This window comes from Salmo salar, chromosome ssa14 (assembly GCF_905237065.1).
Source record: "Salmo salar chromosome ssa14, Ssal_v3.1, whole genome shotgun sequence".
NCBI lineage: Eukaryota > Metazoa > Chordata > Actinopteri > Salmoniformes > Salmonidae > Salmo > Salmo salar.
The window spans coordinates 74,829,659-74,854,647 of record NC_059455.1 but is presented as its reverse complement, the minus strand read 5'-3'; the positions used below and the strand labels follow the sequence as shown (position 1 = coordinate 74,854,647).

Below are 24,989 nucleotides of genomic sequence, written 5' to 3'. Positions count from 1 at the left end.
AATAGAGACATTTCAAATGTCATATTATGGCTATATACACAGTACCAGTCAAATGTGGACACACCTACTCGTTCCAGTTTTTTTATTTTTTTATTTATATTTTATACATTGTAGAATAATAGTTAAGACATCAAAACTATGAAATAACACATATGGAATCATGTAGTGAGCCAAAAAGTGTTAAACAAATCAAAATATATCCAAACTTTTGACTGGTTCTGTATGTTGTTGTCTCTCTCTCACACACACAGTCTTGTATAGCTAACCTTGTGGGGACACACAATTCAGTCCCATTCAAAATCCTATTTTCCCTCAGCCATACTCTTACCTTAACCCAAAAGCCTAACCTTAACCCGAGCTCCTAACCCTAACACTAATTCTAACCCTAAATCCCTAGAAATATAACTTGACCTCATGGGGACTAACAAAATGTCCCCAGTTGGACTTCTGGTCCCCAAAAGAATAGTTAAACACATCCCCAATCTGTCCTATGTGTGTGTGTAGACTGGCCACGGTCGGAGACAATGTCCTCCGGAAGGCCATAATGCTGGAAGACCTGCCGGAACAGTGCCTCAGCGACCTGGAGAGAGGTAGGGAGACCAGAGAGAGGAATAAACTGGCATGATTTAGAAAATCTGTCCACGACCACCAGAATGGTGGTGGAACCGTCAGAGGGGAGATCTGTCCATTGTCTTTGTTACCGATGAGACCAGGGACGCTGAGGCACGGGATGGATTTTCCCTGCTGAAGCATGTCGGGGAGACTTAGTTTGGACACACACAGAACAGGAGTTGATATAGCGAGTAACGTCCTGCTCCAAGGTGGGCCACCAATACTTTTCAGAGAATGATTGTATATTAGGGAGATCCCAGGATGTCCAGCGACGAGAGCTGTGTGTGCCCAGGTCAACAGTCGCGTCCTTATCCCCATGGGAACGTAGAGGCGCTCAGGAGGACAGGTAGTGGGAGAAGGTTCCCTCTCCAGAGCCTGGCGAATGTCCACATCTACGTCCCAGACCACAGGGGCTATGACACGAGAGAGAACAGGAAAACAGGCCATCCAGCATTCGGGTGACCAGTCTGTGATTCTCATCTTTGACCATGAGATGGTGGGGTTATGGCGTTAGAGCCATTGGAGGCCGAGGATGATCTTGTGAGCTGGTGCACTAGTGATGAAGGGGATGTTTTCCTGATGAATGGATTCCACGGTGAGGGTGAGGGGTGTGGTGATGGTTCCGGATCCTAGTGACCGATCATCAAGGGCTTCAACCGGAAACGGACAGGAGAGCAGTATGTTCAGAGAGGAGGCAAGGGTCTGGTCAATAAAGTTCCCCGTGGCACCAGAAATCCACTAACGCTGTAGAAACAGTACATGATGGACAGCAATCTAGTGTCAGCGACACTAAAAAGGGTTTAACAGAAACTGAGATCCTCCTCCTGGGGCAGGTGTGAGTAAGATCACGTGACGTCCCTCTGCTCTCGTAGATCCCGATATGGGACGTTGTCAAGAGTCAATGTGCAGCAGGTGGGACGGAGTCAGGCGCAGGACACCGAGAATGAGTAATAAAGGTCTTTACTCAACAAAACATTCCACGTAGGGAAACAAACTCAGCTCACAAACATACGCGACAGCTTAACACGGAACAATCACGCACAAAACCAATGGGGAAACCAGAGGGTTAAATAGGGAACAATAATGAAGAAATGGAAATCAGGTGTGTACAATGAAGACAAAACAAATGGAAAAAGAAAACGTGGATCGGTGGCAACTAGAAAACCGGTGACGACGACCGCCAAACACCGCCCGAACAAGGAGAGGGACCAACTTCGGCGGAAGTCGTGACAGACGTACCAAACACTGAAGCTGGTGACCCCCTTGACCACAATAGACAGAGCCTCAGCCGTCTCTGTCTGCATCGCTCTGCGGGGAGGCGTGTGACCCTTACCTCCATAGGTTCAGGCTCTGCTACAGAGTGTTCACTGAGGGAGGGAGAGAGAAGCGATGTGGGTACAGTCGCTCACGAAGTACATTATCCAACCAGATGGCCATCGCGATGAGTGCCTCCAAGGAGAGGTTGTCATCACAACATGCTAGTTCTGTTTGGACCTCCTCGCGTAGTCCTCTTCAGAATAGCGTACAGAGTGCCGGCTCATTCCATCCGCTGGATGCTGCTACTGTCTGGAAGGTGAGCGGGTACTCGGCAGCGGTCTGGTCATCCTGCCGAAGTTGGAGTAGGCGTTCACCTCCCTCTGCCCTCCGGTGGATGATCAAAAATAACTCTGAACAGAGCTGTGGACCCCTCATACGAAGCCAGCTCCTCCTCACCTCTCCCAGACAGCCATAGCCCACTCCAACGCCCGCCCAGGTAGCAGAGAAATAACCGTGGCAACCTTGGACCTCTCGGTAGTGGGGGCTCCCATCTGTTGTGCAAATAGAAGGAGCACTGGAGTAGGAAGCCACGGTATGTAGATGGGGTTCCATCATATTTATCAGGGAGGGACAAACGGGCATCGCTGACCTGGGCAGACCGCTGAATGTACTGATGTGCCTCTCGGGCATGTTCGAGACGTTGAAGACTGCGAAGAACCTCTTCCATAGCCGTCCCCAGTTGCACCAGCTGGTCATGGTGCTTACGAAGTAGGTCTCCCTGTTCGTTGATCATCTGGGAGATGTTCTGATTTCCTGCTGCTTCCAGTCGGTGAGGCAGTATTCTGTAACGTGGATGCTGGGAAGCAAGTGCAGGTGGTGAGTTTGATGATAAACAGACCAATACAAACTATATGAGTAGCGTACAGACATGAACCACATAGTCAATACTGCCTGGGGAATAGAACTGAGGGAGTGACAGATATAGGGCAGGGAATCAGTCAAGTGATGGAGTCCAGGTGTGCCTATAGATGAATGCCAGGTGCGCGTAATGATGAATGCCAGGTGCGCGTAATGATGAATGCCAGGTGCACGTAATGATGAATGCCAGAACCGGTGGTTAATAAACCCGGCGACGTTGACCACCGGAGGGGGGGAGTGGGAATGGACGTGACAAATGGATGTTGATTTAACTCGTTTGACCGCTATGATTAAGCGATTTGATAAAGCAATAAGGCACAAGGGGGTATGGTATATGGCCAATATACCATGGCTAAGGGCTGTTCTTAAGCATGATGCACCATGCAGTTAGCCATGGTATATTTGCCATATACCACAAACCTCAGAGGTGCCTTACTGCTATCATAAACTGGTTACCAATGTAAATAGAACAGTAAAAAGTACTTTTTAGTCATACCCGTGGTATATGGTCTCATATACCATGGCTTTCAGTCAATCAGCATTCAGTGTTCGAACCAGGTTTATAATTGTAAATAAATCCCTTTTGTGCATTTGCATAACTACTGATAAAACCGACAGGAGCGTTTCAGTGATTAAAGTTGGACAGAGGATCCCAAAAAACACTTGGATGAACTTAAAAAAACAAATGTTAGACTATTTTCTGGCAATTGTGCTGTTATTATGTGCCAGATGTTAAGACTAAAAACCATTATAAATGTCCCATTTGTGAGATTGACTTGTAATTTCAATAGGCATAGACTATAGACTAAAATCAGGATCAATGATTGTAATTCAATTTTGCCATGGTTTGCTTAGATAAAGGCAGGTAGCCTATAATCCCTTATAGGCCTACATATCATTACAGATAGTCTACAGTAGCCTAGGCAAGATGTAGGCAAGATATAAACTGAACGATTTAGCAGCTTGCTTAGTTCAAATGAACAGAGTAATTTATTCAACATTAATTGTGAGGTGAGTTTGAGGTAAGAAGTGCTAGTGTTTCCCAATAGCCTGCTGGAATAGGCTACTGAGGATGAGGTCATAATTTCAATCACTGAATGAAATAACATGTACATGAACTGAATATGCTTGTCAAAAACAGCCAGTGTTTATTTTTGTATTTTATCCCCCTTTTCTCCTCAATTTTGCTTAACCTGGAAGCCAGCTGCACCAATGTGTTGGTGGAAACACTGCTCACCTGACAACTGAGTTCAGCCTGCAGGCACCCGGCCTGCCACAAGGAGTCGCTACAGCGCGATGAGCCAGATAATTATGTTTTACCTTTAGCCTAATCTGACTACTGTAACCGTCAATCTAATGCGTTCTAACAACTGATCGGCAATTGTGATAGAGCTTTGATAACTCCCAATTTAATTAACTAAACATGCCCATTAATAATTGCATAATAACACAAGGCTACAATTACAATAAACTGAAGATATAGGCTATTGATTAAATCAGTTTGCCAGCTCCAGGTAGGCTACACAAGTGGCACAAATTGATTTGCAAGGACCCCAGTGATATTGTCATTTCAACATATTTATTGTATCAAATGGGAGCCTATAGTAGCCTACAATGGCATATAAATTAATAAGCTACTTGATGGCCAACAGAGGCAAATGTATCATTCTCCACATTTGATGTCAGTTTTATTGAGGCCTTTTTCCCATAAAAAGAATCAGGCGAGGGAGTTCCATAACTTCCATTTCAAATTTCCACTCGGGCAGCCCCAGAGACACAAGAACTGAGCATGCATAAAACACTTCACTTGATACCGTTTTCTTTCAGCAAAGTCTACATTAGAATGCAGTTTATATACTGGGTGGTTTGAGACCGTATACCACGGGTATGACAAAACATTTATTTTTACTGCTCTAATTACGATGGTAACAAGTTTATAATAGCAATAAGGCACCTCGGGTGTTTGTGGTGTATTGTCAATATACACTGGCTACAGGCTGTATCCAGGCAATCCGCATTGTGTCGTGCGTAAGAACAGCCCTTAGTCGTAGTATATTGGCCATATACCACACCGCCTCTGGCCTTATTTCTTCATTAAATCACCTCCGAGCAAAATAATCTAAATAGTCTACCTATAACTGGTAAAAAGTTGTCATGAGGTGTGTGTGTGCTGCTCTCTCTCCTCTCAGTCACATGACTCAGACAATAGCTGTAGTGCTCTCTCAACACACACACACACCCCTCCGACCCTCCCCATCACTCACTCAGTCAGCAACAGCCTGCTTCACTGCCTGACAGGTGAAACGTAGAAATAGACCAAAAGCCCACAACCCACAACCAATACATTTTCACCCACCATATCGTTTTCAAAGTAACACAATTTGCGGAAAACCACAGACATTGCAACCCTGGTCTGGAGTTCTTCTTCTTCTTCTGCTTTGGGATTGGGTTGGCAGATCACATCCAACTTTTAATGTGGATACACCACCACCTACTGTACTGCAGTGTGAGGCCAGTCACGACCTACATTACATTTTCTTCATTAGTCCTGAAAATAGAGCCCTAGACACCACTTCCCTCCCCCCACTACACCACCCAAACCCCAACCCCGTCCAGCCTCTCTAACCCTTTCACTACCTGACACCCTAGACCCACTCCAATTTGCTTACCGCCCCAATAGGTCCACAGACGACGCAATCGCAATCACACTGCACACTGCCCTAACCCATCTGGACAAGAGGAATACCTATGTAAGAATGCTGTTCACCGACTACAGCTCAGCATTTAACAACATAGTACCCTCCAAACTCGTCATTAAGCTCGAGACCCTGGGTCTCGACCCCGCCCTGTACAACTGGGTCCTGGACCTTCTGATCTCCACCCCGCTGATCCTCAACACTGGGGCCCCAGGTGCGTTCTCAAGGGTGCGTTCTCAAGGGTGCGTTCTCAGCCCTCTCCTGTACTCCCTGTTCACCCATGACTGCGTGGCCATGCACGCCTCTGACTCAGTTATCAAGTTTGCAGACGACACTACAGTGGTAGGCTTGATTACCAACAACGACGAGACGGCCTACAGGGAGGAGGTGAGGGTCCTCGGAGTGTGGTGTCAGGAAAACAACCTCACACTCAACGTCAACAAAACAAAGCAGATGATCGTGGACTTCAGGAAACAGCAGAGGGAGCACCCCCCTATCCACATCGACGGGACAGTATTGGAGAAGGTGGAAAGTTTTAAGTTCCTCAGCGTACACATCACGGACAAACTGAAATGGTCCACCCACACAGACAGCGTGGTGAAGAAGGTGCAACAGCGCCTCTTCAACCTCAGGAGGCTGAAGAAATTTGGCTTGTCACCAAAAACACTCAAAAACTTTTACAGATGCACAATCGAGAGCATCCTGTCAGGCTGTATCACCGCCTGGTACGGCAACTGCTCCGCCCACAACCGCAAGGATCTCCAGAGGGTAGTGAGGTCTGCACAATGCATCACCGGGGAAAAACTACCTGCCCTCCGAGACACCTACACCACCCGATGTCACAGGAAGGCCAAAAAGATCATCAAGGACAACAACCACCCGAGCCACTGCCTGTTCACCCCGCTATCATCCAGAAGGCGATGTCAGTACAGGTGCATCAAAGCTGGGACCGAGAGACTGAAAAACAGCTTCTATCTCAAGGCCATCAGACTGTTAAACAGCCATCACTAACATTGAGTGGCTGCTGCCAACATACAGACTCAAATCTCTAGCCACTTTAATAATTAAAAATGGGATGTAATAAATGTATCACTAGTCACTTTAAACAATGCCACTTTATATAATGTTTATATACTGTACTCTATACCATCTACTGCATCTTGCCTATGCCGTTCCGCCATCGCTCATCCATATATTTATATGTACATATTCTTATTCATTCCTTTACACTTGTGTGTATAAGGTAGTTGTTGTGAAATTGTTAGATTACTTGTTAGATATTACTGCATGGTCGGAACTAGAAGCACAAGCATTTAGCTACACTCGCATTAACATCTGCTAACCATGTGTATGTGACCAATACAATTTGATTTGATCACATAACACATCCTATCTCTAGGAGCAGTTTGCCCACAGCCTTCCAACGCCAACGTCATCTCCAACATAGAGAACTCTGCATTCATAGCTTCTCCTGAATCCCTTTTTCTCTTAAAGACATCTCCATGTTTCTTTAACTTTTCCCTACATATCCTCTTACTCTCATCACACAGGTGCTCACATCTATGAACCGCTGCAAACGCACCACCTAGGACATTTGACTTTTCTTTACTTGATACAGCTATGATGTTTCCTTCTACCAACACTGGAATTCCACCAGTTTTATCTTTCCCCATATGTTTTAAAAACATTTTCCAAAGTGTACTAATTTCGGTCCCTCTAACAATAGTGGAACAAAATACCTGCCATGCCTCCCTTTTCGCTGTCTTAATCATTCTTCTAGCCATTGCTTTCTGTCAAGCCATTCTTAAGTACCTGTAGAATGGTCTGGAGTTCATCTGAAATGTACCATTATATTTCACATGATCAATTTTGATTTGATTGATGGAACAATCCAGCCAATGGTTAGGCGGCTGTGGTTTTGGCAGAGGAAACTGATTGGTCAGTACTCAGGCGTAAAAGGTCCTGCCCCCAGAGCAAACCTCTACAAATGAACAAAACTTTCTACAAATGTACGAATCTCTTGGTAAGGTGATAACAGTGACAGAACTCAAGAGTACATGCAGATTCAAGATATGCAAGTGTATCTTTAATTCACAGTAGAATATTCATACTCGTAAATTAACTTTATGCTTTAAATCTTATTGAATGTATTCAAATGTCAAATTACAAGTTAGCGACCATTCTTAAATCTTTCACACATCATGATACAAACTTACGAATCATACTTGCAATCATGAATCATAAATAATGTGTGATCACGAAATTCAAAATACAAACCCAGGTAGTTCTGTGCTTCTGTCATCATTATAATCCCATAATTCAAGGCCCTACCTTCAGTGAGACATTAGGAGGATGGAATTTGACCTGCCCGGTTAAATTAAGCATATGCTTTTCTTTATGCCATTGAGTCTGAGTCACACATTTAAAACATGCAGAAATACATGGAATCAGATGAGCAGATATTGAATTAAGCTACATTTATGAAACAATTTGGTGGAATTTGTATGAAATTTGGTTAAAAAGGGAAAAACATCATACAAATATGTATAAACTGTAAATACACTTTGGAATAATATTAGTTGCAAAAAATCGAATCTCTTGTCTTTTTACTGAAAACGTCATCTCACAGAAGCACAATCGTTTCTGTGTGACGTTGCCTGGGTACCATGGAAACCGCTCTTAGCTTGAGTCATTTCGTTCTTCAGTCTCAATAACAGTTTGAGAGCTACAGGAGCACGGAATGACTGATGACATTCTCAGTTAGCTGTTTGTCTGTCATCGTTAGTTGACCATCTAGCTTGCTAATCTTGTTTAGTTTGATCTAGCTAGCTAGTTAGGTTAGTGACAGTTGGTAAACTGGTTAGTTAGCTACATTAGCTAAGGTTACGTATTAGCTAGCTAACGTTAGATAGCTAAGTTACTAGGTTTTTTTGCTTCGAAGACGTTGTTGTCAAGAGGTGGTCCTCAGAACAAAGACTCGATTCAATGCTCGAATCAATAAAAGTCACTGGTATGTATGCACTTCATCTGTGTATGACTTGAATTTGCTTGAATTAGCTAACATTAGCTTTCCAATCTGGCCAGAAAGCCAGCAACAACATAAACACACTGCACAAACAGATAAAATGCTTATAATAAGTTGTGCTGCATTTCCACTCACTCTGAAACTGGCTGTTGTTTTGACACTCGTTATTTTGATGTTTTTAATAATAATAATGTATTACATTTTTAAAGCGCTTCTAGAGCAAAAAACAACAAGCACTAGTACCATGACAGGCCAACAAATAGAGACCAAGTTGAAAGCTGCATCCTCTGAAGATGGAGAGGGGCAGTTTATGGCTTGAGCGGAGTAAGCTGGTCAGAGCATGGTAGATGATGGTGCTGGAGTCTGCTGATGATCTTGTAGACATTATAGACCTCTTAGACATTATAAAGCAGTCATAACGTACATGCTTAACTTTTCAAGCACCTTTCAAGACACCAAAAGTCACTTTTACATACACAAGATAAAAAAATCTATAAAAGCACACATTTAAAAGAGTAAGCATATAAAAAGTACACCAACATTGTTATAACAAGTCTAACAATGCATTATTACTGTCAGTAGCTACTGTATTGCAGTACTTGTTAGTACATTGACATGGTCAAGGGATATTTATCCATTCTTAATGTATTTGTTCCATGACCAGCTACTGACTCATCTTTTGGAATGATTCAGCTTGGGTAACGTTATCTGAAATGGTTTGTTTTGAAATCTGTTGTTGCCATGTGATCTGCTGAAGCCCTGAATTGGTTGAGTTGTTAGTACAGTGGTTGCAAAGCTTCCACATCAGTGCTCCTGTCTGAACAAAGTAGTTACACACAGTGTGATGACGCTCCTGGTCAACCAGCCCATCTCACTGGAGCACAGGACACAAGGCTCTGCACTAGGGCTGCTACCCTATCAGACTCTGGAGACATGATGGGAATCATTTGGCGACACGCCTACATCATAACTGACTGTGCTTTGTGCATAATAGTCCCACTAAGGACTGCTGATACAGTTGTTATAAAGCTGTAACTGGAGAGGTTGTCAGAAATGTCCATTTGGATATGTCCATTTGAGGTCTATGCACTGTGATTCTATGAAATGGAGGAGGATAGAAGCAGCCTTTATTGCCTTGGGCTGAGTGAGTCAGTGTTGCTCTGCAAACCCAAACTAATGATATCACCCTCTGAGCTATTGAATAATCCTCTATTGGGTTCTGTAAACAACACATGCACACATGACATAATTCACAGAAGTCTAGCTTTAGAGCTGAACTGGCTGCAGACTGAAGAAGCTCCTCTGTCTCGTTCTGTAAGAGGATTAGCCCATGTACTGCTCAGTGAGTGAGTGAGAGAATCTAAAATAAGTAAGCTGCTGTGTCAGTGTTACTGACTCAACCCTCGGTCAGTCATCATCACTTGTTGTTTCAGAAAGGCTCCATTGGCCAGAGATGGAGCAGTCTAAGAAGTACCTCCTGAGCTCGACAGTGCCGGTAGAGATGGAGATCTCTAAGAATTACTCGAGCCCCACTGTGCCGGACAAGCAGCCTCTGAGCCCCACTCAGGTGTGCCTGGAGAAGCTGTCCTCCAGCATCCTCAAGGACCTCTTTACCACAGGAACCAGCAGCTACAATGTGCTCCTGCAGGGCGAGGAGGAGGAGAGACAGAGCCCAAAGCACTCCCCGTACCGCAGGCCCAAGAAGACGGTGAGATGTGCCTCTACATCCAGCAGGTCACACGATAACCACCGCCATCCGTCTGTAACTCCTCTGTTACTGTTGGGCCAGCAGGGCAGCGGAGACACCAGGGACACCAGGCACCCCTCCCACCACCATGTCTTCTCCTCTGCCTCAGGGGGCTTCGCCAGCAGACAAAAGGCAGCCCACAGCATCACGGTCCTGGGTAGCACCATGGGCCTGTCCCCCCGCCCTGTCGCCCGGCCACGGAAGACCTGCTTTTCTAGTTCACCCCGTACCAAGCTGCCCTCACTGCCCAGAGGAGGGGTGATGCGGGAAGGGGAGAACGCCGGGATCAAGAAGCTTTGCATCCTCACTGCCATCAAGCCGTCCAACGTGGAGAAGGAGAAGGTGAAGTTCTTCAAGTCGGACTTCAGCTACAATCCTCAGTTTGAGTACAGCAACCCTGTGTCTCCGCTGGTGCTGGCTCGCCACAACAATGCCTCCGACCGCTTCCTGACACAGGTGAGACCCATGTCAATTAAGTGTTTTTTTGGGCCATTTTAAACCATAAATCTCCCTACACATCAGCTATAACAGTGGAGAGGTGAGGAGCGAATTATCATGCCAATTACTGTTACAGGTAAGTCTAAGGACAGGAGACAAGTTTTATACAACTAAGGCAAGAGGTAGACTAGGCACAACAAACAGTAAGCACTTCCAGAGGTCGGTACAGATGACCTACCCTGTCCTAAACCATGTCCCAAGTGCCCAATGCTACTGCTGAGCCGGCTGATTTTATATAGTGAGGCACATTGTGCCGGGGTCAAGCCCAGAGCCTGTGGCCAAACAATTTCTCTCTGCCAAACCTCTTATTCTCCCAGGACTGAGCTGAAGTAAATCTGCCCACTCAGTGAAAGCCATGTAGCCAGGCAGCAGACAACCCTGACAGACAAGCTTGGATAGCTTAGCTGGGAGGAAAAGTGCTTTAAAACTCAAGCTTAGCACACCAGTCAGGGGGTGGAAAGAGACACCAGTGCTCTCTCTGTCTGAGCTGTAGTCTGGAGATCTTTCCACATTAGTATTTATCAAATGCTATCCACATTAGCCCTTATTCTGGCCAGATAGCCAACAAGCTACTCTAACGACAGATCGATAGCTGAGTGAGTATGTTAAAAGCCATGTTGTGATTACCCCAACAAGAGAAACAAGAGAAATAAGACATCGTAAAGGTTATTGGATACATGAATATTACTGCACATCTTTGTACCTCACGCAATAGTTAGCGGAGCTACAAGAATGAATTGAGGGAGAAATCAATTTCCACAAAAATATTATTTCAAGCACTACTGTAAATCACAGTGATTGTACTAGGTAGCCTGCTGTCTAACATATAGTTCAGTAGAATTAATAGAATGTAGTCTGGTCTAGTGTTTTGAGTGCGGTTGGAACTGAATAGCAACCCCTAAGGTGTTCTGTTGCATGCTTGCTATCTGGGTAACAATAGTATACTGATAGGAACCTATGGCAGCCTCTTTTGTTGAGTGAAGACTACAGAAAATGTAGGTAATTTGATCCTGTGGTGGACATTGCCGTTTGTGCTATCATGTTTACTTTCTTCCACTCCTGGTATTAGTATCGTTTTACACATTCCCATTGTGTATAACTGTGTGGCCATTCACTACACTGATGTAGAATACAACCCCTTTTTTTGTTTTGATCCTCAAAGCTGACAATCAACTGTTATTAAACTTCAAACGATGAAACACAAATTAGCCTATCTGCCCAACTTCATGTTGTTTAGGCTACCTCATGCAGTAATCTTAACCCTGATAAGCTTCAGGAACTCATTTACACTGTGTGACTTCAACAGCTAATTGTGCTATTGCGTAACCACTCCAGTTACTGTACATTTAACAGAACTGACTTGATTTCCGGTCTCTACTTGATCTCTATGGCGTGAGCGCTGGGGTGAGAGAGAGGATGATCTCTGTAATGATCTGTAGGGAGTAGGGACTGTCTCTATCAGGCCTAGTCCACAGCCCTGACCACACCACAGAGAGAAGGGAGAAAGCACTGACCTGTCCTGCCCTGGCCTTGCCACCTGACAAAACAACTCCAAGTGCTATTCCTAAAAGGGAGCTATTTATATAGCCTAATCATAGATAGCTCTTTGCTATGCAGTATATCCCTCCAAACAAATCAACTGAAGGATGAGTCAAGTTCTTGTTATTTCCCTCAATATCATCTCTCTCCTGAACTGAATCAAGCCTTTGTAGCTGTATCCTTACTGAGATAATGTCTAAGTCCTTCATTAGATTTTAGCATAATGTTTTCTGTCATTGTGTTTCTCTCCCTCTACAGGCGGTACGTATCATGGAGTTGGCCCTCCAGAAGTATGGGAATTATGAGAAGTTTGAGCAAGCCACAGGAGGCAACCTGCTCACCAAGTGCCGTATCTGGTACCTGGTCAAGAAGTACATGGAAAAGGAGGGTTGTATTGGGGAGGTGAGAGGACATGGACCAGCTGGCGTAATCTGATTCTAGATCTGTGGTCAAGGGCAACTTTTACCTGGAGAATGGTAGAAGGTACCCCTTACCACAGATCCAGGGTCAACTACAGTGCCTTCAGAAAGGATTCACACCACTTGACTTTATCCACATTTTGCTGTGTTACAGCCTGAATTTAAAATAGATGAAATATAGATTTTTTGTCACTGGCCTACACACAATACTCCATAATGTCAAAGTGAAATTATGTTTTTAGAAATCTTGAGTCAATAAGTATTCAACCCCTCTGTTGTGGCAAGACTAAATAAGTTTGGGAGTAAAAATGTGCATAAAATTCATGTAATAAGTTGCATGGACTCTGTGTGCAATAATAGTGTTTAACATGATATCTCTGTACCCCACACATCCCTCAGTTGAGCAGTGAATTTAAAACACAGATTCAACCACAAAGACCAGGGAGGTTTTCCAATGCCTCACAAAGAAAGGCACCTATTGGTAGATAGGTAAAAAAATAAAAGCAGACATTGAACATCCCTTTGAGCATGGAGAAGTTCTTAATTACACTTTGGATGTTGTATCAATACACCCAGTCACTACAAAGATACAGGTGTCCTTCCTAACTCAGTTGCCGGAGAGGAAGGAAACCGCTCAGGGATTTCACCATGAGGCCAATTTTTATTTTTTATTTTTTAATGTAACCTTTATTTAACTAGGCAAGTCAGTTAACCTGTTTAGGATAGGGGGCAGTATTTTCACGGCCGGATAAAAAAACATACCCGATTTAATCTGGTTATTACTCCTGCCCAGAAACTAGAATATGCATATAATTGTTTGATTTGGATAGAAAACACCCTAAAGTTTCTAAAACTGTTTGAATGGTGTCTGTGAGTATAACAGAACTCATGTGGCAGGCCAAAACCTGAGAAGATTCCATACAGGAAGTCCCCTCTCTGACCATTTCTTGTCCTTCTATAGCCTCTTTATGGAAAATAGAGGATCTCTGCTGTAACATGACATTTTCTAAGGCTCCCATAGGCTCTCAGAAGGCACCAGAACGGGGAATGATGACTCTGCAGTCCCTGGCTGAAAAACAGTAGGGGTTTTGGATAGTGGTCGATCTGAGAACAATGACACAGGCGCACGCGTGCATGTGAACACACCATTTTATTCTTTCAGTCTTTGAACGAAAACAACGTCTCCCGGTCGGAATATTATCACTATTTTACGAGAAAAATCGCATAAAAATTGATTTTAAACAGCGTTTGACATGCTTCGAAGTACGGTAATGGAATATTTATAATTCTTTTGTCACGATATGCGCCGGCGCGTCACCCTTCGGATAGTGTCTTGAACGCAAGAACAGAACGCAGCTATTTGGATATAACTATGGATTATTTGGAACCAAAACAACATTGGGTGTTGAAGTAGAAGTCCTGGGAGTGCATTCTGACGAAGAACAGCAAAGGTAATCCAATTTTTCTTATAGTAAATCTGAGTGGGTGTCTTGGTGGGTGTCAAAATAGCTAGCCCGTGATGGCGAGCTATCTACTCAGAATATTGCAAAATGTGCTTTCACCGAAAGCTATTTTAAAATCGGACACTGCGATTGCATAAAGGAGTTCTGTATCTATAATTCTTAAAATAATTGTTATGTTTTTTGTGAAAGTTTATCGTGAGTAATTTAGTAAATTCACCGGAAGTTTTCGGTGGGTATGCAAGTTCTGAACGTCACATGCTAATGTAAAAAGCTGGTTTTTGATATAAATATGAACTTGATTGAACAAAACATGCATGTATTGTATAACATAATGTCCTAGGAGTGTCATCTGATGAAGATCATCAAAGGTTAGTGCTGCATTTAGCTGTGGTTTTGGTTGAAAAATGGGTGTCTGATTATTTCTGGCTGGGTACTCTCCTGACATAATCTAATGTTTTGCTTTAGTTGTAAAGCCTTTTTGAAATCGGACAATGTGGTTAGATAAAGGAGAGTCGTGTCTTTAAAATGGTGTAAAATAGTCATATGTTTGAAAAATAGAAATTTTGGGATTTTTGAGGAGTTTGTAATTCGTGCCACGCCCATCATTGGATATTGGCGAGCCGTTCCGCTAGCGGAACATCTAGATGTAAGAGGTTTTAAGAACAAATTGTTATTTACAATGACGACCTACCAAAAGGCAAAAGGCCTTCTGCGGGGATGGGGGATTCAAAATAAAGTAAATAAAAATATAGGACAAAACACACATCACGACAAGAGAGACAACACTACATAAAGAGAGACCTAAGACAACAACATAGCATGGCAGCAACACATGACAGTACAGCATGGTAGCAACACAACATGACAACAAAATGGTAGCAACACAACATGACAGCAGCACAACATGGTAGCAGCACAAAAGAGGGTACAAACATTGTTGGGCACAGACAACAGCACAAAGGGAAAGAAGGTAGAGACAACATGATTGAGTCTTTGAATTAAGAGATTGAGAATAAACTGTCCAGTTTGAGTGTTTGTTGCAGCTTGTTCCAGTTGCTAGCTGCAGCAAACTGAAAAGATGAGTGATCCAGGGATATGTGTGCTTTGGGCACCTTTTTAACTGAATGTGACTGGCAGAACGGGTGTTGTATGTGGAGGATGAGGGCTGCAGTAGATATCTCAGAAATGGGGGAGTGAGGCCTAAGAGGGTTTTATAAATAAGCATCAACCAGTGGGTCTTGCGACAGGTATACAAAGATGACCAGTTTACAGAGGAGTATAGAGTGCAGTGATGTGTCCTATAAGGAGCATTGGTGGCAAATCTGATGGCCGAATGGTAAAGAACATATATTTTGGTGACTTGGTGACCAATGGTGTCACGACTTCCGCCGAAGTCGGCTCCTCTCCTTGTTCGGGCGGCGTTCGGCGGTCGACGTCACCGGCCTTCTAGCCATCGCCGCTCCATTTTCCATTGTTCCATTTGTTTTGTCTTGTTCCCCGCACACCTGGTTTACATTCCCTAATCACACTGCATATATATATTCCTCTGTTCCCCCCATGTCTTTGTGTGTAATTGTTTTGTTTTATGTTTGTTGTATCGCGCCAGTCTGGTTTTTCACCCTGGGCATTGCCTGTACCCTATTGGGGGAATTTTTGGTGAACCTTATTGTTATATTATTTGACGGTATTTTGCGCTTGTCACTTTTGCTAGTTGGCTTGATTTGTAGCTGTTTGCTCCCGTCTGTTTGTTGCTCTTGGCTAATAAAGTCGCCTGATCACCTATTCTCTGCTCTCCTGCACTTGATTCGAATGACCAGCAGCGAAAACCCTGACAAATGGTGACTTTAAAAGAGTTGAATTGCTGTGATAGGAGAAAACTGAGGATGGATCAACATTGTAGTTACTCTACAATACTAACCTAATTGACAGAGGGGAAAGAAGGAAGCCTCTACAGAATAGTGTTGACTCAGGGGTGTGAATACTTATGTAAATTAGATATTTCTGTATTTCATTTAAATACATTTGCAAAACTAAAAACATCTTTTCACTTTGTCATTATTGGGTAAAATATATTTAATCTATCTTTAATTCAGGCTGTAACACAACAAAATGTGGTATAAGGGGTATGAATGCTTTCTGAAGGCACAGTATGTTCATCCATCTAATGGTTATGTCAGAGAGCAGTTCCCAGGTGTCCCATGGCTACAAAAGAACAGCCACACAGATACAGTAGAAGGCTGACATCCCCGACGTGACAGGCAACTTGTACAAGGTTTCCATTTCCATGAGCACATCCGCTTTACAGCCCTGTGGTTTTTGTTGAGTAAATGAATAATAAGTTCCGCCACGTTCTGAGCCATGAAGGTCATAGAGACCATGGGAAACAGACATAATAAAATACTACTCTGAGCCATGAAGGTCATAGAGACCATGGGAAACAGACATAATAAAATACTACTCTGAGCCATGAAGGTCATAGAGACCATGAAACAGACATAATAAAATACTACTCTGAGCCATGAAGGTCATAGAGACCATGGGAAACAGACATAATAAAATACTACTCTGAGCCATGAAGGTCATAGAGACCATGGGAAACAGACATAATAAAATACTACTCTGAGCCATGAAGGTCATAGAGACCATGGGAAACAGACATAATAAAATACTACTCTGAGCCATGAAGGTCATAGAGACCATGGGAAACAGACATAATAAAATACTACTCTGCCAGGGCCTGGTTCATCTTGTTCCTCCTAAATCTCCCAAAAGAACAAACCCCCTAAGATCACTATAATGAACTTTCTGCACACCCCAATCATAACAATTCCCACATAGTAACCCCATATTCTGCTATGGTACCGTAGCACTTATTAAGGTAGACATTTCTCAACCACATATCTCTATGTGGTGTCTTTGCCAAATAGTGCTCCATATAAAGTGAGTCTCAACATCTCTCCCTCTCTCTGTTGTCAGATAGTGGTCAATGTGACAGACGACCTCCTCTCCAGAGCGTCCATGACGGTGGTGAACAGCCGGCCCACTCTGACCATCAACATTGCCACAGCCCGGGAACACTGGCTGGAGGGCATGCTACGACACGAGATCGGTTGGTACTATAACTCCATTATACCTCTAGGGGTGCTTAGTTTTGTCAAGAGGTGCACAAATCCCAGTGTTTGTTCCAGTATTGCAGCCACACAGTAATGTAATTCAAGGGTAACATAATGCACACAGTTGTCCTGGATCAGGGAGAATGGGTCAGGAGTGCTAGGTGCAAAACATGTATTGGTTGATAAGAGACACTTCCACAACCACAGCACATTTAAATGAACACAATCATTACTCATGGTCCTGGACCACTCAATACTGAACTTGCTGTTCGCTCACAGTAATTCACCGGCCCACTAGTCTGCTCTGCTGTACTCAGCAGCACTGTTATTTTTTCTAGGATGAGGTCAGCTTGGGACTCTTCACCCTGTTGGTGCAATATAGCCACTGCGATCATTTCCTGTGTCTGTGCACACTGCCCAGGCACACACTACTTCCGGGGCATCAACAACGCCCAGCAGCCGTGGAACAGCGGAGTCGGCAGGAAGAAGCACAACCTCCGACCTTTGAACCCCACGGAGGAGGGGCTGGCCAGCATCCACTCTGTCCTGTTCCGTAAGGACCCTACCCTGTGGAGGGCCGCCTTGCTCTACTACACTGTGTACCAGGCCAGCCGCATGTCCTTCTCTCAGCTGTTCCACAGCCTGGGACGCTTCGTCCAGGACCCCAACACACGCTGGGACTACTGTGTACGAGCCAAGAGGGGACAGACCAACACCGCACAGCCTGGTAACTAACACAGACACAACCGTTTGTTGTTCACACGCTCATCCAGATGTAGTATCTTCATTTGAGCCGGTTTGCTACAGCAGGAAAATAATCCTACAGCAACAGGAAATGTGAATTATTATGTGGATTATAATTAATGGACATTTTTGTAGGGGTTGATACATCTTTCGTAAGGAAAAATCAAGTCTGAAATTTGAAAGTGTAAATTGCAAACTTCAGAAGCCTTTTTAAACCTCCGATACACTACACGTTTTAAATGTTCTGCATTGCAGGAAAGTTCTCCTGCAACAGGGTGATCAAATTAAGCTCCTACGTCTGTCCATAGGCAGTCCTGCATGCAGCTACATGCCTATCTCTTACTTGAGCTTTTCCTCCTACTGGAGTCAGTATTTTCTACCAGGCCTTGGCTGTTTTTAACTTCTGATGTAATGAATGTGGACTTGACTGTTTCAGTACGTACTGATGTCATCTCCATGGGCTTGTTGTTGTATATTTCAGGTTGTTTCAGTAAGGACCAGGTTTACCTGGATGGCATCCTGAAGATCCTGAGACACAGAGAGAAGATTGACTTCCAGTTGCTAATGTCCCTGGGGAAGGTGGGTAACAGGGGGTCTGTTTAATATATCAGACTAAGACCCATAGACGTGGCAAGAGTAGGTTTATCAGGAGGCTGCCTAACCGGCATCCTATGCCTTTTTGTGCGTAATGATTATTTTGCAAAGGGTTTGCATTACACTGCAGACAGGAGACATAATGGCGATGTTTGACTACACAGCTTTCGTATCGCTCTCCTCTCTCCCTCTCTCTCCTTCACCATAACTACAATGCCTATTTGCACATGAATTTAAATGAGATGCCAGGCTGAAAAAGCTTAGGTAAATACAGCAGTATGAGGAGAAAGCAGAGCAGACCATATTATTAATTCAGGCATAGAGAGGGAACACATGACTCAATGTGTTTCACACAGATGGGCTTCCAGTGTTACTGCTGTCTGTTCTAGGCATATCTGTATAGCACAGGTGGCCAACCCTCCTTCTAGAGAGCTACTTGGTATGCAGGCTTTTGTTCCTGCCCTGCTCTAGCACGTCTGATTCTAATGAGCTGCTCATCAGAGCATGGATTCGCAGTTCCTGGTGTGTTAGAGTAGTGGATTATGAACAAAAGCCTGCCTGGAGGAGGGTTGGCCAGTGGCACTCCCTGCTGAATAGAAACCTGCTTGTATTACATTATTCCATCTTGATTGTTTCTGTCTGTCTGACGTTTTTCTTCGCTTGTTCTAAAACACATTAGCATGATCTCGATTGTTTCTGTCTGTCTGCTTGCCCAGGTGTCGTACGAGGACGTGGATCGGCTGAAAGGCCTGGCGCAGATGGAGCCCGTGAGGATACCTCACTTCCTGCAGGACACAGCGTGCTACGCTGAACAGCTGGAGAAGATCATGGAGGTCAACCAGCTGACTGACGAGGAGCTCGGGGTGCTCATCCGAGACATGGAGGACTAGTGGGCCTGCACACTCAGTTACTCCAGCACATAGCTTTTATAGGTTAACAGCAACCGGACCAAGATCCATTTGGGATTGAAACGTTTTGTAAATAACAAAGGCATAGAGGTTGTTATAAGGTTGTTATAAAGGTATGTGTTGGAGTACGTGAGTGTGCGGGTTCTTCTGTCCCAGTACCCCGTGAAAAGTGACCATATGCTCCTCATCTGAGCATACCCAGAAATAAGTGACCCCTGACCCTCCAGTATGCCACACTTCCACCGAGCTACTGAGCTACCGAAACCTGACATCATTCACAGTGACAACCCTGCATCTCTCACTACCATCCCCAACAGGCAAAATGGTATATGATGTCATGATGATGTAGTTTCCTGGTTGAAAACTAGTTTTCTACCACGTATGGTAGCTGTGTGACGTGACTGACTTGTGCAGCGTACTGTATTGTATGTAGGGTTTCCCTCTCCATTTCTCCATCTCTCTCTTGCACCCCAAAGCTAAGTGCACTTCTAGTTTCAATATTCTGTTCCAAAGACTAATGGGTTCCTATGCTTTTACTGTGCCCTTGGTTGGTTACTGTTCTAATAGTTGATGTTCAGGGAATTACCCATGAACCAGAGAGAGTGTGTGGTTGTCAGTATCGGGCTGCAGTAAGAGACGTACAGGAGAGAGATGGCTATGGTATCATAAAAGCACAACACTGATTCATGATGTACCAGGTCACAGTGGAGGAAGGCATGTGGAAGAGGCAACCTAACGAAGCACAAGACAGCAGCATAGTGCTGAGATAGTAGGATTGTGATAGCATAGAAGTGCATTGTGGATCATATGTATTTGTGCCCCGTTGATGTATCCGGCAAGAGGTTACCTTGGTGCAGCAGCATCAATCCCTACAAACACCCATCGTCTTAAGATTTGCACTTTTCTCTCCAGCATTTATAACCTTTCACCTATGAACTTTGAACTGCTTTGTTTCAGGCAGTTTCCTTAGAGATAACCTTATAACCTTACACTGATGAACTCTCCTTGCTGCATTTTAAAACCAACCAATAGGCCTAGTGTTTTTAAAGGCACAGTACAACAGTAATATTGTACTGTAATGTTTTTCTCCGTTTTGTCAAACATGATTGACAGGTTGTTGATGTTCTTGCTTTTGGTACCTGTTATGAGAACTGAACACTGTGATATTTGATAAATATTGTTCTATTGACACTTCCACCTAGCCTGGTCCTAGATCAGTTTGTGCTGTCTTGCCAATAGTTATTTCCAATGACCATAGGAGTTGGCAGGACAGCACAAACTGATCTGGGACCAGTCTAATTTTGACCTGATGTAGGTAGCATGTTTGCTGCCGATACTTCACCACAAATGGCCCTGGGCATGATCCAACTGTATGATGAGCACTATGTATTGTATTGTACTGTATTTTAATACCTCCCGATGTTCACTGAAGCCCTGGGAAACCCTAATAAAGTGGATCCATCACATTGGAGACTTGACTTTGTGTTTCTGTCTGTTCTCAATCTGAGGAAAGAGGTGTTGCAGTCACCTTGTCGCTTCATTAATCTCCGGTTTCGCTGTGAAACGACTCCATTGTGGCCCTGTGTTTATTGGCACCTACAAGTACTGACATGCTGGACAATAGGCCTCTGTCTACACGGCTCACCAACAAGAACAGGTCCTCTTATCCTGGGCGTCCACTCTGCTCCATAGAACCTGGGTCATATTCACTAGGCATGAAATGGAAGAAAACAGGCTGAAACAGGGAGGTACTATCTCACCTTGTCCTATAAGAAATGCTTGTTTTAATTTTCTGTTGCAGAACGTTTTTAAATGTTTTTCTACTGGTGTGCTCTGATTTGTTAAATGGATAGGTGCTTGTCCTACTTGAGGAGACGACTTCATAGTGTGGGCTGGTCAGGAGGTGTTTTCTATGGTTAGATATGGGTGTTTATCAGTGGAGGCTGCTGAGGGGAGGATGGCTCATAATAATGGCTGGAATGGAGTCAATGGAATGGTATGAACCACATGCACGTGTTTGATACCATGCCATTGACTCCATTTCAGCCATTATTATGAGCTGTCCTCCCCTTAGCAGCCTTCACCGGTGTTTATAGTCTATCGGTCAAGCTTGACCTGGCTGTTATTGTGTTATACTACTAACAATGGAATCAGGTTCATTTTAACATGGAAACCAGATGATAAATGTATGAGATTCTATGTTTTACGCAAGACAATGTCAAAAGCCAAGTTTCTAAACATTCTGAGACAATTTTTCTTTTGTATGGGCTTGTTTCACATGGCTTGGAAGCCAACCATAAATATTTCACAGAGCCATTTTGTTTTAGAAGCTTGTCTGGTAAAAGTGGGTTAGATGTTTGTAGGACAGGTGTGACAGCTGAAGTGTGGGTGGGCTCAAGGAGAGGAGGCCTCTGCAGTCCACATCTTTCACCGCTAGAGGGCAAGCCCATCCACTACTTTCTCCATAGCTCTATTCGGCAGTGATATGATTCGACTATGATATGTGAAATCACTTAAAAACTGAAGAAAGCGGCAACTCAACTCCCAACATCATATACCAATGATGAAAGTAGAATTATGAACATTACAAAAGGTGCATTTTACTTTAAACACATTCCATCCTAATGTGACACAGCCAGTATTGACCGATAGTAACCATACTCTTAGTGAGGATATGTTTGTATACATGACATCACAGACCGAAGGTTCCTTCTGAACTTCCTCATCCTGTAATACATGATGCTGATAGTGATGTAACCATAGCAATAGAGGATGTAACATCCCCCAAGCGCAGTTCACTCAGACATGTGCCACTGAAAGAAGAACTTGGCTGAAATGAAACGGATAAGCTGTCGCAAGAGCAGAGCTCGACACTTTCCAGGCACACTTACCTTCAGGATGTCACAGCTTCCAAAATACGAACCTCAGAGATGAATGGTCCTTATTTTCACATTAATCATCTGGTTGGAAAGCCAGGTCTACTTTTTTAGGATAGTGATAAAGAATACTCTTAAATGTCTGCCCACATGACAAAATACTACAGTTTACTATAGAATACTACAGTACTTACTATAGAATTATAACAGAAACTGTAGTATACTGTAGAATACTATACTACACACTGTAGGATCCATCGATCATGTGTATTGTAGTACTTACTATAGAATGTTGTAGTATACTGTAGAATACTATAGTAAATACTACAGTGCAATCTACAAAAAAAACGGTAGTAAATACTACAATAAGGTCTGCAAAAACACTGCACTTTTATAACTATAGTAAATACTACAGTGTTTAATTTGCATATACCCTGCCAATTCCCCTCCCCCATATCGCAGTTTGAGCCACCAACAAGTGAGAAACCTATGTATAGACCATATATTGTGTTCCCTACAGATTATAGAAAAGGGCAGAAGCTCTCAACTATCTGTACCGACCCCAGCCCTACCTACCTACAGGTTATGGAAAATGTGTTCTTTTAGTATTTCTCCAGTAGGTTTCCTGAAGAAGAAAGCCTCCACTTCTATGTCAAAGATAATAAAACAAAAACACTACAGTAAATACTACAATATAGTACAGTGCGCAAAAACACTACAGTAAATACTACAGTATAGTACAATACACAATAACATTAATTACTATAGTATATTCTACAGTTGTCTTTTACTACAGTATTTATACCATAGTTAACTGTAAATACTACAGTATACTACAGTATTCACTGTAGTGTTTTTTCAGACTACAGTGAATACTACAGTAAATTCTGCAAAAACACTACACTGAATACTATAGTATTTTTTCATGTGGGTATTGAAGTGTTATAATAACAGTCAGCCCTAGGATTCAAACCCACTTCTCTAACCTCTGTTAAGAGGCTACATTCTATCACTATCCCTAAGCTCAACATGAATAAAAATGAATAAATCAAAGTCAGCGGGTTGCAGAAGATCACTTGTATGAAAAACACTCTCAGTTTCTGTGGCTTTTACAGAGCAGCTTTGATCTGTTAAATGTCACCATTGTCTGTGTCTGGTTTTAAAACAATAACAAGGGAGGTTATTATCCTCCGATGAGGTTATTGCCCTGTTTTTCTGTCTGATTGTGAAAGTGACCAGAGACAGCGAGAGAGATAAAGAGAGTTACAGTAGTGAATGCATACATTTCATTTCATGCATTTTTTGCACTGGCCCCCCGTGGGAATCAAACCCACAACCCTGGCATTGCACACACCATGCTGGCGTTGCAAACGCCATGCTCTACCAACTGAGCCACAGGGAAGGCTTTAAAAAAGAGGGAGAAGCAATTGTGCTGACTCATCGTGACCAAGTCATCAGGGGTAGTCATCACCGTTGCATACATTTGACAATAAATATCTGCGTGCACTATTTCTGAAAAGAATGTGCATGCACACCTATTGGAAAACTGTACGCGCTTGAACAAGCATTATAACTCCGCCTGAATTCACCTTTTATGGTGATAATAATGCCCTTATTTGCTGTATACTTTGAAAGTATTGGAATTAGGCCAAGACAGTGTACCTAAAGGAAATATCAATGAAGAACTTGATCAAATGTCTTTGGAAGTGTTGGCAGAATGTTTTTTATTTTTTCGGTGACTTTTACTGTAGGCCTGTCTGACCTAAATGAACCTAAATATGCTGCACTGTCCGCAAATTCTGAAACATTGTCTACTCTGGAACAAAATGTAAACTACAGTAGGCCTACTTACAGGGGTAGCCAACACACTTCAATGCAAAAGATCAACTGTCTGTTCACCTGTTAAATTCTACTATATGTTATAAACCTCGTTCCCTTTCGGATGCATAGAGCAAAAACTTGAAATTATAATAGCCTATCTAATAGTCCCAATTAAATGAGAGATGCTCATAGTAATTTGTTGTATGGCTACTTCAGAAATATGAACTCATCATAGCCAGAAAAGGTGCAATGGTTATGATATACACTGAATTTACAAACCATTAAGAATACCTTCCTAATATCGAGTTGCACTCCCCCCTTTTGCCCCCAGAACAGACTCAATTCGAGGACACATGGACTCTACAAGGTGTCGAAAGTGTTCCACGGGAATGCTGGCCCATGTTGACTCCAATCCTTCCCACAGTTGTGTCAAGTTGGCTGGATGTCCTTTGGGTGGTGACCCATTTTTGATACATATGGGAAACTGTTGAGCTTGAAAAACCCAGCAGCATTGCAGTTCTGGCTAACCTAGTCTCAGAACATTTCATATTATTCTCTACGTAAATCCGAGACCCTCCATTTAATATGATATGTTACGTTTCGTATGGTATGTATTAATTTGTGGATGTCCATCATCCATTTCATATATGTTACGAATTACAATTTGTATGATACTTTACGAATTTGCAACTAGTTAGCATGTTAGCTAACTCTTCCCCTAACCATAACCTTAACCCTTCCCCTAACCTTAACCCTTTA

At 43.3% G+C, this 24,989-nt stretch overlaps 1 protein-coding gene across 3 annotated transcripts; it reads left to right on the top strand.

Moving 5' to 3' along the window:
• The first annotated feature begins 8,137 nt into the window (after nt 1-8,137).
• Nucleotides 8,138-21,004, top strand: LOC106570298 (uncharacterized protein KIAA0895). 3 transcript variants are annotated; one of them, XM_014142465.2, is made up of 8 exons: nt 8,138-8,493; nt 9,942-10,216; nt 10,301-10,711; nt 12,551-12,694; nt 17,151-17,283; nt 17,709-18,014; nt 18,513-18,610; nt 19,342-21,004. In XM_014142465.2, exons 1-8 carry the CDS (start codon nt 8,469-8,471, stop codon nt 19,513-19,515), a joined length of 1,566 nt encoding a protein of 521 aa, XP_013997940.1. In that variant the 5' UTR covers nt 8,138-8,468; the 3' UTR covers nt 19,516-21,004. The 3 variants fall into 3 exon arrangements, with proteins under 3 accessions (XP_013997940.1, XP_013997938.1, XP_013997939.1); XM_014142463.2 differs by having other exon boundaries at nt 9,942-10,711; XM_014142464.2 differs by having other exon boundaries at nt 8,140-8,493; nt 9,946-10,711.
• The last annotated feature ends 3,985 nt before the right edge of the window (nt 21,005-24,989 follow it).